We start from the raw sequence: 14,432 nt of genomic DNA on the forward strand, positions 1-14,432 counted from the left end.
GAATTAACGAAAGTTCGAACTAACGAAAGTGAAGGAGGGCAACAGTACACTGCGATTTGGAAGCAGTAGGGCATGTCAGAAATTTGGCGTTTCAGAAAGTGATGGCGTGTGCCGTGGGCACATGCCACTTTCAAGTCGAAGCTTTGGGTCCGACTGTGCCACACCACCGATGTCCACCGAAACGAACGTTAGCCGAGGCTTAACACCATCACAATGAATCGCGACGGCCGATACCTCCTAAGCTGAAAACAGAGGTGCACAACCGATGAAGACTGCCGAGACAAAGACGCTGAACATGTGAAGCTCTTGATTGCAAGCGCAGCTGCGACGTACTTGATTCGCTGTGTTTTGCAGCTTGCCGTGCCATCTCCGCACAACATTAGCAGCTGTACAAGATTTGCAAAGCCTCTGAGATTCGCAACGGGCAAGAAGTCTCGGAGGTCACGTAGAACGGAGAGGCGGCAGCCGCCGCTGCCTTCTGGCTGACCCCGCGTCGGTTAGATTTTTTCCCGAATTTGCCTTCTCTCGCCGTTCTCTCCGTTTCGGAGGCAATACAGCCTTGTGTGTAGGCAGTAGGCGCGTTTCTCTGGCTATGTGCCAGGCGAGCGTAGTTCGAATTATCCGTGAGGGAACCTTCTCGCGTTCGAATTAACGGACTTTTTTATACATAGACTTCTGTGGAGCTTGGCCGGACCAAATCGTACAGTTCGAATTATCCATAAATTCGAATTATTGAAGTTCGAATTAACGAGCTTTCACTGTATTATAAATAAACAATGTTAATCAATATTTACTCAACAAAAACGTTTTTATCATAAGAATGTTACAAGTCAAGGTCGGCCAAGATGAATGCATAGCCAATCCAGAACAAGATCGTGGCGTAATAGTTTCTTACAATAATCACTAGAGGGAACTATGGTGCTAGTGTCTATGGGAGCTGCAACAAGAATGGTTGTACCACCATTTGAATTATGGGAAGTACATGGATTTGCCTAAACTTCGTCTTTTCGGCTTCAAATTTCTTGGTGACTTTGTAAACTAGTCATTTTCAACAATGTAGTGCATAATAAATAATTAAATAAACATCATTAAAATTGTCCGACGGCAGGATTCGAACAAAGGAACTCTAGAACAGAAGCTTGATATTGAAACCATTCACCCACGGACGCATGCAACGACAAACGAGTGCAACGCCCTTATGAATTTATCGCGGGCATGCCAGTGCCTTGAGACGCTTGGCACATTTCGATTTGGCCACCTGGACAAGCTCAATCATTTAAATTAATAGCAATTGTGCATGTTGGCGGCGTTTTCTGCACTTCGAAGAGCATAGATTGTGCTGAAAGTTACGACAGTAAGATTTATATAGCGTAATATACAAAGCTACAAGAACATTTGAATCCACAAGCACGAAGATCAGACAAAGCCATGTACTTCCCATCATTCCCATGGTGGTACAACGACTGCAGTGCCAGAGTTCCCTCTAGTAATTATTGTAAGAAACTCTATGGGTGGCGCGCGACGAGACGGCATTTGATCCTGCTAGAACAAAATATCGGCGAGTTCTGTTCTGATTATTTCGTTAAAAGCTGTTCAACAGCTAGAGTGAACTTCTGTTTCCGTTTCCTATGCATTACATTGTGTATTGCTGAAACCGCTGGCGGCGAGGCTAAGCACTTCACCAGCAAATTGCATTCCGTGAACGCATTCCGACCACAGTGCACTTTTCTGAGAGTACACTCCGCTTGCGACGTTTAGATTTGGGAAAGCGCCCTTAAAACCGAGTGCACTTTCCATAAGTACACTTGTCCGCTTGACAGGGTATAGCACTGATTGATGAACTAGAGAAAATTCAAAATCGTGTAGCTAGGTTCGTCTTGGGACGGTACAAGAGGGGGAAGAGCTACACTCAGATGAAAAATGAACTTGAGTGGGAACTGTTTTCCTCACCTACGAAATTGCGGTTGAATTTTTTTTTTCAGATATTTAATGATAAAACAGCAAGCAACAAAGGAAAATACTTTAAAGCACCTCATTACCGTTCATATACGGTAGAACTGACCATGTTTTCGAAATAAGGGAATTGCATGCCAGGATGGACCTATTCGCGAAATCCTTTTGTGTTAGAACGATTAAAGAGTGGAACAGATTGTCTCAATTGCAAGTACAAGTGTAAAAATGAAGATTTGCTGGTGTGAATGCTGCAACCTTTCTGCTTTAGCGCCTTCGCGGGCAATGCGGAGTAAGCTCTGAATTAAAAAAAAAAAGGAATAGAACACGGCGGAATCCAGCAGTGGTGGAATGTTCAAGATAACTGCTACAGGTGTCTGCTACAACTCAATGGTGTTTCGACTTCGAGCCGCGGCGCGGGGCGCATTTGTGTCTCGCGCCATCTAGTGAGCATTGGAAAAAGCGACGCGCATGCGCGCGCGCGTAGTGTTTTTTTTTTTCTATAGTTTCGGATACTCCTTGCTTTAGTAAGTTTTTTTTTTTCTTGCCGCACCCTTTCCCCGTGCCCCCTCCGCTGCGCGCTGTTCCGTTCGTTCGCCGGCTCGCCCGCGGTCTCCGCGGCTGCGCTGAGAAATCCCCGGCGCTCCGGCGAGCTCGTTGCGTATCGGCAGAGGCGGTAGCGACGGCGAAGGCCGCAGCGGCGTCGTGCGCTCGCTTTCTCCGGCCGCCGCTGCTGATGTCACGGGCTCCCCCGAGCTAGTCTGGCACCGATCGAGGCCACTTGGTCGCCGCCGCCACAACACGTCGCTCTCCGGTCGAACCATGGACCGCGCCTAGGCGGCATCGCATCTTCTCGGCACTCGCCCGTGAGCGTCGTTGGTCGGAGGCGAGAGAACCGTAGCCTACGCGCGGGAAGAGACAGCGAGATATGTCAGTGAATGATGCGCCAGCGTTCCTAGGCCTAGCCGCCGCCGAGCCGAGCTCCTACTGACCTAGCGACCGACCAGTGGAGAAGCGCTTAGCTGCACAGGCTCGCCCCCCTACTACCGCTGCCGCGTGCGCGCGCGTGTGTGTGTGCGTGCGCGCGCGCCGCCCCGCTTGCTGTTGTACCCACTCTCTCCCTCTCTAGTTAGCGCTTTCCTTCCGCTCTTCTCGTTATCTATCGGCGCTCTCTCTCTCTCTCTCTCCACTTTCGTGCCGTGTGTGTGTGTGTGTTTGTGCCGCGTGGATCGTCTGCGAGCAGACGGAGAAGGGGTGTGCGCGCGCGCCGGTGTCAAGTGTGCGTGGTGCGATCCCATAAACAAGAGCAGCGCGCGCGCTCCGACGGCCGCTGCCGTGGATCTCCTCAGCCGAGTGGCGGCGACCCCGACGTCACTCTCGTCCGCCAGTGGTTCTTGCGCTACCGCTTCGGCCACCGATACCGTGTGGTGCTCGACAAGCTCGTCGCCGACAAGCATGGCCGATGAAGATGTGGTCTTCGACGACGTCTACGAGATGCACGAGTTCATCGGAAAGTGAGTATAGAAAACGGCGGCGCTTCCGGGGGTTTCCGACGCACCGCGCGCTCGTTCCGAGTGGCATGCACGCGGCGAAGTCGGCTGCCAAGGTGCGTGCCGCTTTCCCCCTCTCCACGGGGGATGCAGCGGAGGTGGGATGCGGCTGACTGCGGAGCGGCGAGGAGAGGGGCTCGTGCTCCTCCCGGGCATCCTTTTCTCCTTTTTCATCCGCTCGAGGCCAACAGCTGTTGCGGCGTGCGCCACGATAGCTGCGCCGGCGCGCGTCTTTGACGCATCTGCGCCTCGTGCGTGCTACACCGCGGCTCGGTTCTAGCGCGGAAACGCGCCCCGTGCTGGTCTCGTGGGACGTGTGCTTAGCTGGTTCCCATCTGTTTCTCGCCTAGTATGCGCAGCACATTGACGCCCTCGTGTCCCTGCGTGTATTGAGAGCTGCGTCTCTGCGTGCCAACAGCAGCGCCGTAACGCACAGCCTTGCGAGCGGAGGACGTGCTGAGATTTCGAGCAGTCAAATTGGCCGCTTATCTTTAGGCAGGCGCGTCCAACCTCTTACCTGACACGACCACCGGTGTGCTCGCACGTAGAAACGCATGCGGGCCTCGCATGGCCATCGTTTGGGCTTGGCGGTTAGACTCGTCGAGCTGAAGCAAGCGTTGATACAGGCGCGCGCCCCCTTATCGCTCAAGATGTTGAGGCATGCCGACGAGACGGATCAGCATGTTCTTTTTTTTTTCTTTAGTTACACTCTGAAACAGCCTTAGCATCTCCTGAACATCGTTGGTTCCCCATGCCATAAGAAATTAAACGTTTCACTTCGAATTTGCCTTTGGTGTCGAGTTGTGTGTTGTCGTAGTTCGTGAAAAACGGTGCGTGTTTGCCCATGTGTGCTACCCCTCCATGGGCAAACGCACGTGCAACCATGCAGCATCGCCAGTGTCGCTTCACTTCTAGGCGTCTACATATAATACTGGTCAAAAGAAAGAAAAATAAAAGAAACCATAACCGGCTTGTCATGCTGAAACGTTCCTTCATTCCTGTCTCGCATCACGGGACAGCAGAATTGACTTCCGGCTTAGAAAGGCCTTAGTGATAACAATAATAATTTTCTTACATAACAATTTATTTCCCTCTTGTTGAAGTATAATCAGAATAGCGTTCACCTTGAAGTTTGTCTTCTTTTCTCCCCCTTGCGTTTGTATGTATACAGTCTAGTTTATATCTTCCCCTATAAGGCGCACTGTACTTGCATATATGGATAATCGAATAAACAAACGAATGAATGATAACATTAAACGTATTGTTCCCGACGCAGGGACGCAACTACTTGCGCCCCTATTGTAACGGCGGAAGTGTCAGGTTGCGCCGCATAACGATATATTCGCGAGTGGCGGCGTCTGGGAACTCGATTCGTCCGGCACCCGACCGGCGCTCACGAAAATGACCTCTGTTTGATCAGGGTGCACGAACTTGCGTACGCGACTCTCTCTCTCTCTCTCTCTCTCTCTCTCTCTCTCTCTCTCTCCTTTTTTTTTCCCGCCAGTTCTGTCCGGTGCGCGCAAAGAAAAGGCACGGGCATCGAGCTGTCGGGTAAATCGAACCCCCTGCGCACTCAAATGTGGTTTCGTTTCATTTCAATGCGCCGAGCACTGCAACACAGGAACATGTCAACATTTGACAGTATGATCAACCTGCTGCGTTCCGGCAACAATGGTGAAAAATGCAATTTTTTTTTCTTCTTTCTGGCAAGGCTTGTAGCCAATAATTTGCTTACGCATGGGTGCTGTGAGCCGGTTCATATAATCACGGCGCGTAACTCGAAGGACGAGCATAGCACAGACATACAGAGATCTGCATGTGTCTTTGTACGACCTTCGTTTTTGCCCGCTGTTATTATTAGATTATCATTATAACAATCAACTAGCCTGAACTTCCGCTTTAGTGATTCAGTTATTTCTTGTGATAAAAGTACAACATGACTGCCTGTGCAGTGAGTGGATATTCAATTGCTCTGTAATTATTATGATTCACTAGAAAGTGCACGGAGCGTCGTCGCATATACCGCCTTGACTTTCTTTCAATGGAGTCTCCAGCGCCTTTGAATAAGCTAACGTAACATTGGCACAATTATCCGCATCACAATTCGCTACTGAAGGGGATATGAATGAATCAGCAACGCAACTGGATGCCTTTGACGTTAAATAAGTTGCACATATAGCAATGTTTGCACATTTTCCCAGCACATTGTCGATTTGTAACCTATAGGCAACATAAATCAGCCGCAGAGAAAAATAGACGCCGGCCATCCGGGGTTTTCCTCCTTGGTATTTATTTGTAGGGCTGTTCGAATAGCCAAATTTCTGAATGCGAACATTCGTAAAATACGTACGTTCGAGTATCGAAAAGAATATCGAGTATTTTTCAACTTCTACACAAAATAGAATGTAATTGTTTTGTGGAGTTCGTTTGATAAATGTTTATTTACCTTACTATAGGCACATAAAAGACCGTTCATATTTGAACGCGTCGCGGCGGTCGATCAAGGAGCAAGGAAACGAAAAGCAACTGAAACGGGATCGTACCCGGTTCACCGTGACAGTGACAACAATAAAACAACGGAACTACGTGTCGCCAGCTGCACATGGAATGTGGCGCTCGTTGATGGAGCTAAATGTAACTGCATGTAGTCATCGTCTCGCAGACTTCAAGGTATGCAAACGTGGGGACGTATTGACTAGATAATGTGTTCATTGACCAGGATGCCTAGGAGGGGAAGGGGGGGAGGGAGTGCCATGAAAAACGAATAAAATCTTTGTTTTGCGTGCCAAAACCACGATCTTATTATGAAGCACGCCGTAGTGGGGGACTCCGGATTAATTTTGACCACCTAGCTGGCTCGGTGCACGCTGCCCGAGCCAGCAAGCAGCTGCAGCAGCTTGCGGTGCAAACGCCGCATGCCACCGACGCCCTGCGCGACGAGAAACCGAGGAAGCTGCTAGCAGCTGCCATCAAGGCCGGCAGGCGCTCGCAGCAGCTAAACGCAGCGGGGGTGAGAGAGAGAGAGGTACGGACCGCGCGCCGGCTTCCGAGATTGACGGAGAGGGGGACGTGGCGTCGCGGTGACGCCCTCTCCCCTCGCGCAAGACCTGGTGCGCTGGAGATGCAGCAGGTGCTTCGTTTCCCTCGCTCAGCTCCGTCGAGGCGCACTGCTTGTGACGTGGCGTCGCAGCTAGGGGGAATTCAGGTGCCGTTTCGCTGCCACAGATGCCGGCCTTTTCGCTCAAAGGCTCATTTGATGCTTTCGCTTTAAAAAAAAATGCAGGTCGCACCAAATCTCTCCATCTACCGCATGGGTGAGCTGCTACAGCAGTGCGCAGCTGAAAACAGAGTACCGTGTTAGTACCATGGATGCCGCGACGATCGCAAGTCATTTCAGTGAACTGTTGTGGTATTTGTGTAGTCAAGGCTGTTCCGATCTCTCATTGCTGTCGAAGAGAATGAGTATTTTAGGCAGGTGGTATCACGTGCATATTGGGTATTGGTCAGGGAAGGCTTGCGGTGCCTAGGCCTTTTCTTTTACCTGTGAGGTAAGTGTACGTAGTTTTGTCTTTCTCAAGAGCGGGGAACTTTGGGCCAGTTGGTCCGAGATGTTTAAGGAGGAAAAGAACCGCGACTTCAGACGAAGACGTAAGAGCGCTCGTCCTGTTAACTTCTTCGTCTCACGTCCCGTCTGAAGTCGCGGTTCTTTTCCTCCTTAATTTTGGCATTATTTATTTGGTTCTGAATGAGCTCTAATACATAAACATTAATCAGGCTAACTATTCTCTGTTTTCGACAGTGAAAATGCCTGCTTTATTTAGAAAATATCGCCACTGTCCAATACACTGGACAGCGTCATAAAGATTTGCTTACTTATACACAATTGTGACAGCGTCTTGGCGCCAAGTGAACGTCGCCAGAAGCACACAACGAGCTTTCATTTCGCACATCAACGACTGCACGGTATATACGCGTGTTCCTTGCATTCTCTCTCGAGTACTTTCGGGAGCTGGCACACGTATGATTTTCAAGCACGATTGTCTTTGTTCCTTCTATACACACATCTACGCCTATATTGTTCTTCGGTCACGCTCGCATGGTCCAATGCAAACGGACTTCGACGACGATAGAAAGTTCCCGTTCGAGACAAGGGTTAAAGACCGCGGTAGCCCGTCCGCACGAGGCACTTTTGCGTACCCCAACGCCGCAACTTACGGCCGAGTGCGGCGTTTGAAAACGGCAGCTCCCTCAAAGCGCTCTCAGTCCAGAGAGTCGCCTGTCGCGCTCGTCCTGACCTGAACGCGCGTGTTGGACGCGTTCTTATCTCCGTCGTACACTCGGAAGGGAAGATTTTTTTTTCTTCGAGTCTTTCGAGTGCGATCTGCCGCACAGCGGCGCGATATAGCTTCAGGGAAAGATAAAACGCGTTGCAGAAGCAGCAGGCCGCACCACGACCGGAGCGTATATAGTGCTCTCCAAGAGAGAAACTCTTCACTGCGTGCAGGCGCCCGCGTTAGTCCCCTCGGCTCACTTGACCGCGATATGTTGTTTTTTTTCTTTCCCCAGATATATTGTGACACGCACTCTGCTGGCACAGCTGACGTAGCAACACTGCACATATAGGGCGCACGTTGGGAAATATAAACGCGAAGAATGTATATATAGTTGTCCTATATTAATTACATGACGTGATATGACAGTTGCTGTACGTATCTACGTATCTGCTTTGTCTCACAGCACACGTTGTATCTGCTGTTGGCACCGCTCCGGCTTCTTAAACTAAAATTGCGAGCACACTCCAGTCGTGGGCCGCGCTTGTCGTAGCTCTGTGACTTCCCTGTCGTCGTTTTCAGTCTCTCTTAGTCGCCGCTATGATGGAGCACAGAAAGAAAGAAAGAAAACCATGGCGGCGTAGCGGCTATAAGCCCGACATCAAATCCCGGCCGCGGCGGCCGCATTTCGATGGGGGCGGAATGCAAAAACGCCCGTGTGCCAGGCATTTGGTGCGCGTTAAAGAGCCCCAGGTGGTGAAAAATTATTCCAGAGTCCCCACACTACGGTGTGCCTCATAGTCATATCGTGGTTTTGGCACGTAAAACCCCGGAATTTAATTAAGCACAAACAAAATAAGGGACAGGTAGCTGCTGTCGTAATAGTTCTGCTGAAACCCGCAAGGTGGAGAGAAGTAATGAATGAAGGGAAAATCAGACATCCACCCGTTTGTAGCAATTGCTACAAAGGAAACCCATACGGGTTCCTCGGAAGAAAAACCTCGCAGTTGAAGAAAAATCCTTCCTGGTCCGGGACTTGAACCCGGGACCACCGCCTTTCGGGGCAGCCGCTCTACCATCTGAGCTAACGAGGCTTTTTTTTCTTTCTTTCGTTCATGGTATTTATTATAGTTGCATTCAACCAGACGTTCACCAGTGCATAGTCCGAGAATGGAGGGCACAATGAAAGACACACAGAAAAGGCAGCGTTCATACTGTGAGTAGAAACGTTCGTTTCACTTTAGTGAAACGAACGTTTTGCACAGTATCGCACAGTACGGTATCGCACAGTATGAGCGTTAATCTCAAGGTCTGTCTTTAAAGTCCGTTGGAGGACATCCCAAAATAGGATGGCGTCGGTGCAGCTAATAAAGCAATGTTCAATTGTCTCTGGTACATCACAAAGGCGACAGTTAATAGAAGAGACAAAGATACTCTTTTTTTGTAGCCATGTTTTAAGCGGTATGGTTTCACGATGAACTTTATAAAAGAATGTTTTGCAGCAAGGGGATAAATACATTTTGCGAACTCGCTTTAGTACATCGTGGCTTGGCCATTTAATGTATATTGATCGGTAAAGTGGAGGCGGAAATAGTATGGACAGTAAGTCTTTGTACAACGTTTTGCACGACACAGAATACAAGTATTCAGTGGAAAACCGAACTGTCAGGAAACGAACCGCCAAGTAAACTTCTTGCATGAACCTCCACAAGCATAAGCGCGGAAAAAAATTTGAAGAAACAACTAAATCAGGTATCGCATTAACAAGTGCGACTTGCATGTATGACCGAAATATATGATGCGAAGTATCGCGAAAAAAGAAGAAACGAGACACTATTTGCCGCACATAAAGATGTACTAAGCCCAGCCCACCTTCACTAACAGGCTTAAAAATATTGTTTCGCCTCATGGGCTCAAAAGTTGAAGACCATACGAAGGTTGCAAAGATACGGTGAGAGCGTTGGATGTATAGCCTAGCACAATGAATAACTTGCAATACATATAAAATTTTTGTTGCCAAGAACTTCTTGCAGGCTTCGGCTTTTCCAGAAATAGAAAGTCGTTGTGGGACGAATGTCTGGGCGTAACTTTGCAGGGCCGAAACCCGTTCTTTCCGATAGTGTGCTAGCCGCCTCGTTAGCTCAGTGTGCGCTTAATTTTTAGGTGCCGCAAGACGCATATAAATTAAGTGCACACTGAGCTAACGAGGTGGTTAGCAGATAGGAGGGCGAAGTTGAATTTGTCAACAACTCGAAGCAAAGGAAAGAAAAGGAATTTTTCTTCAAGTGCGAGCTTTTCTTTCGAGGAACCCGTATGTGTTTCCTTTGTAGCAATTGCTAGGAACCGGTGGATGTCCGATTTTCCCTTTAATAATAGGTAGCTGTTGTGAAAAGAAAACGAGAAAGCCAGAAATCGCATATTTTTGTCAGAGCTGACTTACGACTGTCCATCCTTTAAACTATTTAACCGAAATCGTAAGAATCTCTCTCTCATGCACACACACTCGCAAGTGTATCCTGTATAATTTTAAATTTTAATGGAACTAGACAGATAACGCATTTCTGTCGCATCAGCTAGATTACTTGAAGAGGTGTAATCTCATTGTTAGCTAATTAACCAAGTTTCGCTAAATATCAGCGCATATCCCCCTCTCCCCATGCGGGGAGTTGCGCCTATCAGCGCATATCAGCGCAGCACCTCCATCCCCCCCCCCATATGCGCATATCAGTGCATGGGAGGGGGGGGGGGGGGGCGCTCCGGGACCTTAGCCCCCTCCTGAGTTTTTCGGGTGGGGGGTGGGCTGAGCCCTCCCTCCCGGCGATGCCCAAGCCTACCTTCCGCCCCCGCCCCCCACCTAACGCGTCATTCTCAGAGTTTTGTCACCCACATCATTTGAGGTTTCCTTTGACTTGCCTCGACCTTTTAATTTAAAATTGTATTGTGGCTAATAGTTTACTGCATAATTGTTGGCGCGGACGTGCACGGATTTTAATTCTTAAATTGCATTGTTTCTGCAAATATTGACCATAGTAGAAAATGCGCATTAGAAGTACCAGCGGCGGCTGCCTCATCCGTATTTTCTCACTTCAACATTGCTTTAAATTTGCACCGTAAACACCATGCACATACACAAGATATATAAATGTATACACAGGACAAAGTTTAGCATATATTTAAATAGGAGGTAGCCAATGAACAATTATTTCTAAAGGTATGGATAGCTTATGCCTAGAGAATGATTATGTTGCTGTATGTTCACTACGCATCAAAATGCTTTGTGTGCTTTTTTGATCCTGAAAAAATACCTGTAGACTTTAGTGACCCCTTCGGAAGAGTCTTTCATCAACGGCGTGTGAAATGCACGTGAATCACGTGTCTCAGTATCGCTTCTCTTTCCATTAAGCAAAGCTAGCAACTCATTAAAAAAACGCTTCTAATAATTGACAACATTTATTATGGATGGAAATATCGTCACTTGCATGCAGAGGTCGTAAATATATACAGGGCGTGCAATTAACTATCATGCACCATGATTAAAAAAAAGCAATGCGTTACTCGAAGAAAAGCTATAGTGCATATTGTTTCCAGTATAGTGGAGTAGCTACCAGTAATATTTTCGTTACTGAGATTTGATTAGGTAATTGTAATTAATTATCTAACATACGCAATTATCAAATTGCCTATGAGGCATTTCTAGGCACAGCCAAGGGACATCTAACTGCGGTGTTTTTATCGACGTACTAATTGCGTACCAATTTTTTTCGACTGATAAATAAACCCTCCGAAATATGGCGAATACCACGTGACTGCGCTCCCTCCCGCATCATAAAGCAGTGCCCTCGAACAGGCTCCTTCTGAGTTAGCCAGAACGAAATGAAGGAAAAAACATCACTGCCCAAGCACTACGTACAGATGGTTAACCAGCGAAGCTGAAGCATGCAGCCCTGCTGTTTATCACTCGGTCAATCCCGACGGTTCATTAAACGACATCTTGGCAGGCTGCCGGATCTTCGGTTCGCAGTTGCTGCTTGCGCTCGGCTGCACGAGCCTGTTCTTGTGCCCGGGCTGCAGCATCGGGATGGCGTAGACGAGCTCGTTCCCGGTTCTGCTCGCGTCGTTGTTGATCGAAAGCTGCCTGCTCCTCAGGAGTATGTATGACGCGTGGCCTACCGATTTCGGAGCCGGAGAGATAGTGCTGCGCGCCCGCACCGCTGCAATAGAGAGCAACGACGTCACTACTGGCACAGCCAATCGCGCGCCCCTTTCGCTTTTTTTTTTTCGTGTGTTCGGATGCGGTTGTGCCGGAGGAGTCTTCGGCGTACAGGCGATAGACGGACGAATGGAAGGACGGACACATCGGTTAGCCATATACAGCTTCGCTGTAAAGCATCGTGATCGAGCTATAGGCGAGTACAAATTTAGAAAAAAAGGGGGCGTTTTCTCCTCTAAGGGGGATGCACACGACCCTCCACCCGTGTGCGCGCACTCTAGATTGACGTCATGAGCCGGAGCGCCGGTGACTCCGCCGATGGAGAAGATGGCCGCCCGCACTTCGACCTGGGCTGAGTCGCGTCGCTCGTGTGCGTCTGCCCCTCGTCAGAGAGAATTCCCAAACAGTTTGCGGTGGCCTGCCATGCCGGAAATATTATTGCGAGCTTACGATGCAACATTCGTGCCCCCGTGCGTTTATTCTGAGCAATGATCGGGCGACGAAAGATTGCAGCAAGCATCGCTGACGCTGCGCTACGTTTCGTCTGAAAACAGGAACCCGCGTTGACATACCCCTACAAGCATCCTGCGTGTTTGTTCCATGGTGCTTAGTTTTGCTCCAAAGTGGAGCTACGACGAGGGAAGTTTGCCAGCGTCTAGTGCATACTGTTCGCGGCGGGTGTGTTCGTGTACTGCGTCGCTGTACGAAAAGAAAGAAAAATAGAAGTGAAGAGGAATGAAAAGAACCTATCACATTCTTGAAAATAAGATTGTAAAAACGCAATACCAAAAAATATAAATCTTATGCGATTTAAAACGAAGAGTATTTATTTTAAACGGTGAATGATGCATTCCTGTACCTTTCCTGCCTCGATCGTCTTCTCGCCCCACGCTTGTAATTGTTTCGATAAACGCATTGTTCTTTTTTTTTCGGTACTTGTTAAATAGCAACTGATTCATTTTAAGCTCGGAAAACGAGTTGTAAATGTGCCGTGTACATGTAAACCAGCGCAAACACCATGCAGAGCTGCTCTTTCTACTTTTGTCCCTTGCAATGAAGCTAAAAAAACAGACAACGCGCGGCGTTGTAGAAGGGACGGGGTTATTTTTTCTCTTTCGTAATCCGGCCTGTGCTGTAGCATACCAATTACGATATCTCCATCAAACCAGTCATGTGAATACAAAAGTCTTTATTTATACCGAGAATTACGCGTTTTAGAAGCACGGTTTTTAGAGCGGGACTATTTTAGTCGGGCAGGCTATCGGCTGTCGCGCTTCGGTCATCCGAGCCGGGCCTCCCCTTATTTATAAAGTTGTATATATTTGTATAGTTGTATATATATACTTCTAAAGTTGTATATATATGTATGTATGCCGCGCCTCGGCCGAAGTAACACGTCGCATTTGGTGTTAGTGGTAAACAAGGTGTGGCAGCTGTTGCCTTGGCGTAGACAAAGTGGACGGATGGTTCTTTTTTTCTTTTTCGCTTTTTTTTTCCTGACACAAAACCTATCACCACGAAAGCGAATTGACAACGTCGGGGCAAAGGTTTAAAGGTGCGTTTTGTTTCGTCCCAGTCGCCATGTATTTCTCTAATGAGCAGAAGGTAAAAATGATCCTTGCCTTGGGAGCTGCAAATGACAACAAGAGGAAGGCCGCAAATATATATAAGTCATGGAAGTGGGGCGGTAGACCAGACGCGTCGACTATCATCAGAAATGATGAAAACCTGAGACAAACCGGCAGCTTCAACAAACAACGGCGTAAGACTTCATCTTTGAGTCCTAGTCTATGCACGGATGTTCTAGCATTTATGGCCTCAAGCCACCATGCTAGTGTGCGGGACGTGGCCTCCCAGATACCAATTTCCAAGTCATCAGTTTGGAGCATTCTGTATGACTCGCTCTTTCACACGTACCACGTTAACCTGTACCAATGTTTGGAGGATATGGACCTGCATAATAATCTAGATTTCTCGAATTGGGTCATCATAAAAGCGGATGAGTCACCGGACTTTTTGAGCAAAGTCACGTGTACAGATGAAGCCAATTTTTGCAGAAACGGCGAGGTAAATTTGCGTAATGCAGGCTATTAGAGTGACTCCGATCCACACTGGGGAAAGCGCACTCGGTACCAGTACCAATGGTCGTTCAATGTATGGTTCGGAGCGCCGGTGCTGTAATCGGTTTTATCTTCTTCGATCACACACTGGTTGGACAGTGTTACGTGGACAAAATCCTTGAAGGAGTGTGGATGAGTTTCTCAGCGAAGTCCTGCTGTCACGTTTTCCACTCCTGTGGTATCAGCAAGATGAGGCACCTGCACACAGCATGCAGCATCTGAGCACGAAACTGACTGGATGCAACTTTTCATGCGCAGTAGATTAGAAGGTATTACAGTGGCTTGGGCGAGTTGGTCGTTTTTTCATAACGGTGGTATAGCGCTGTTTACT

General features: G+C 48.3%; 1 protein-coding gene across 5 annotated transcripts in view; it reads left to right on the forward strand.

Annotated features, from left to right (window-relative positions):
* Positions 1–3,214: 3,214 nt before the first annotated feature.
* Positions 3,215–14,432, forward strand: part of CASK (peripheral plasma membrane protein CASK) — an 815,631-nt gene continuing 804,413 nt past the window's right edge. For all 5 annotated transcript variants that reach the window (XM_070532311.1, XM_070532313.1, XM_070532312.1 and 2 more), the window contains exon 1: positions 3,215–3,464. In XM_070532311.1, coding sequence (XP_070388412.1) covers positions 3,406–3,464 — 59 coding nt within the window. In that variant the 5' untranslated portion in view covers positions 3,215–3,405. The remainder of the gene's footprint in view (positions 3,465–14,432) is intronic.

This window comes from Dermacentor albipictus, chromosome 1, assembly GCF_038994185.2.
Source record: "Dermacentor albipictus isolate Rhodes 1998 colony chromosome 1, USDA_Dalb.pri_finalv2, whole genome shotgun sequence".
NCBI classification, from domain to species: domain Eukaryota; kingdom Metazoa; phylum Arthropoda; class Arachnida; order Ixodida; family Ixodidae; genus Dermacentor; species Dermacentor albipictus.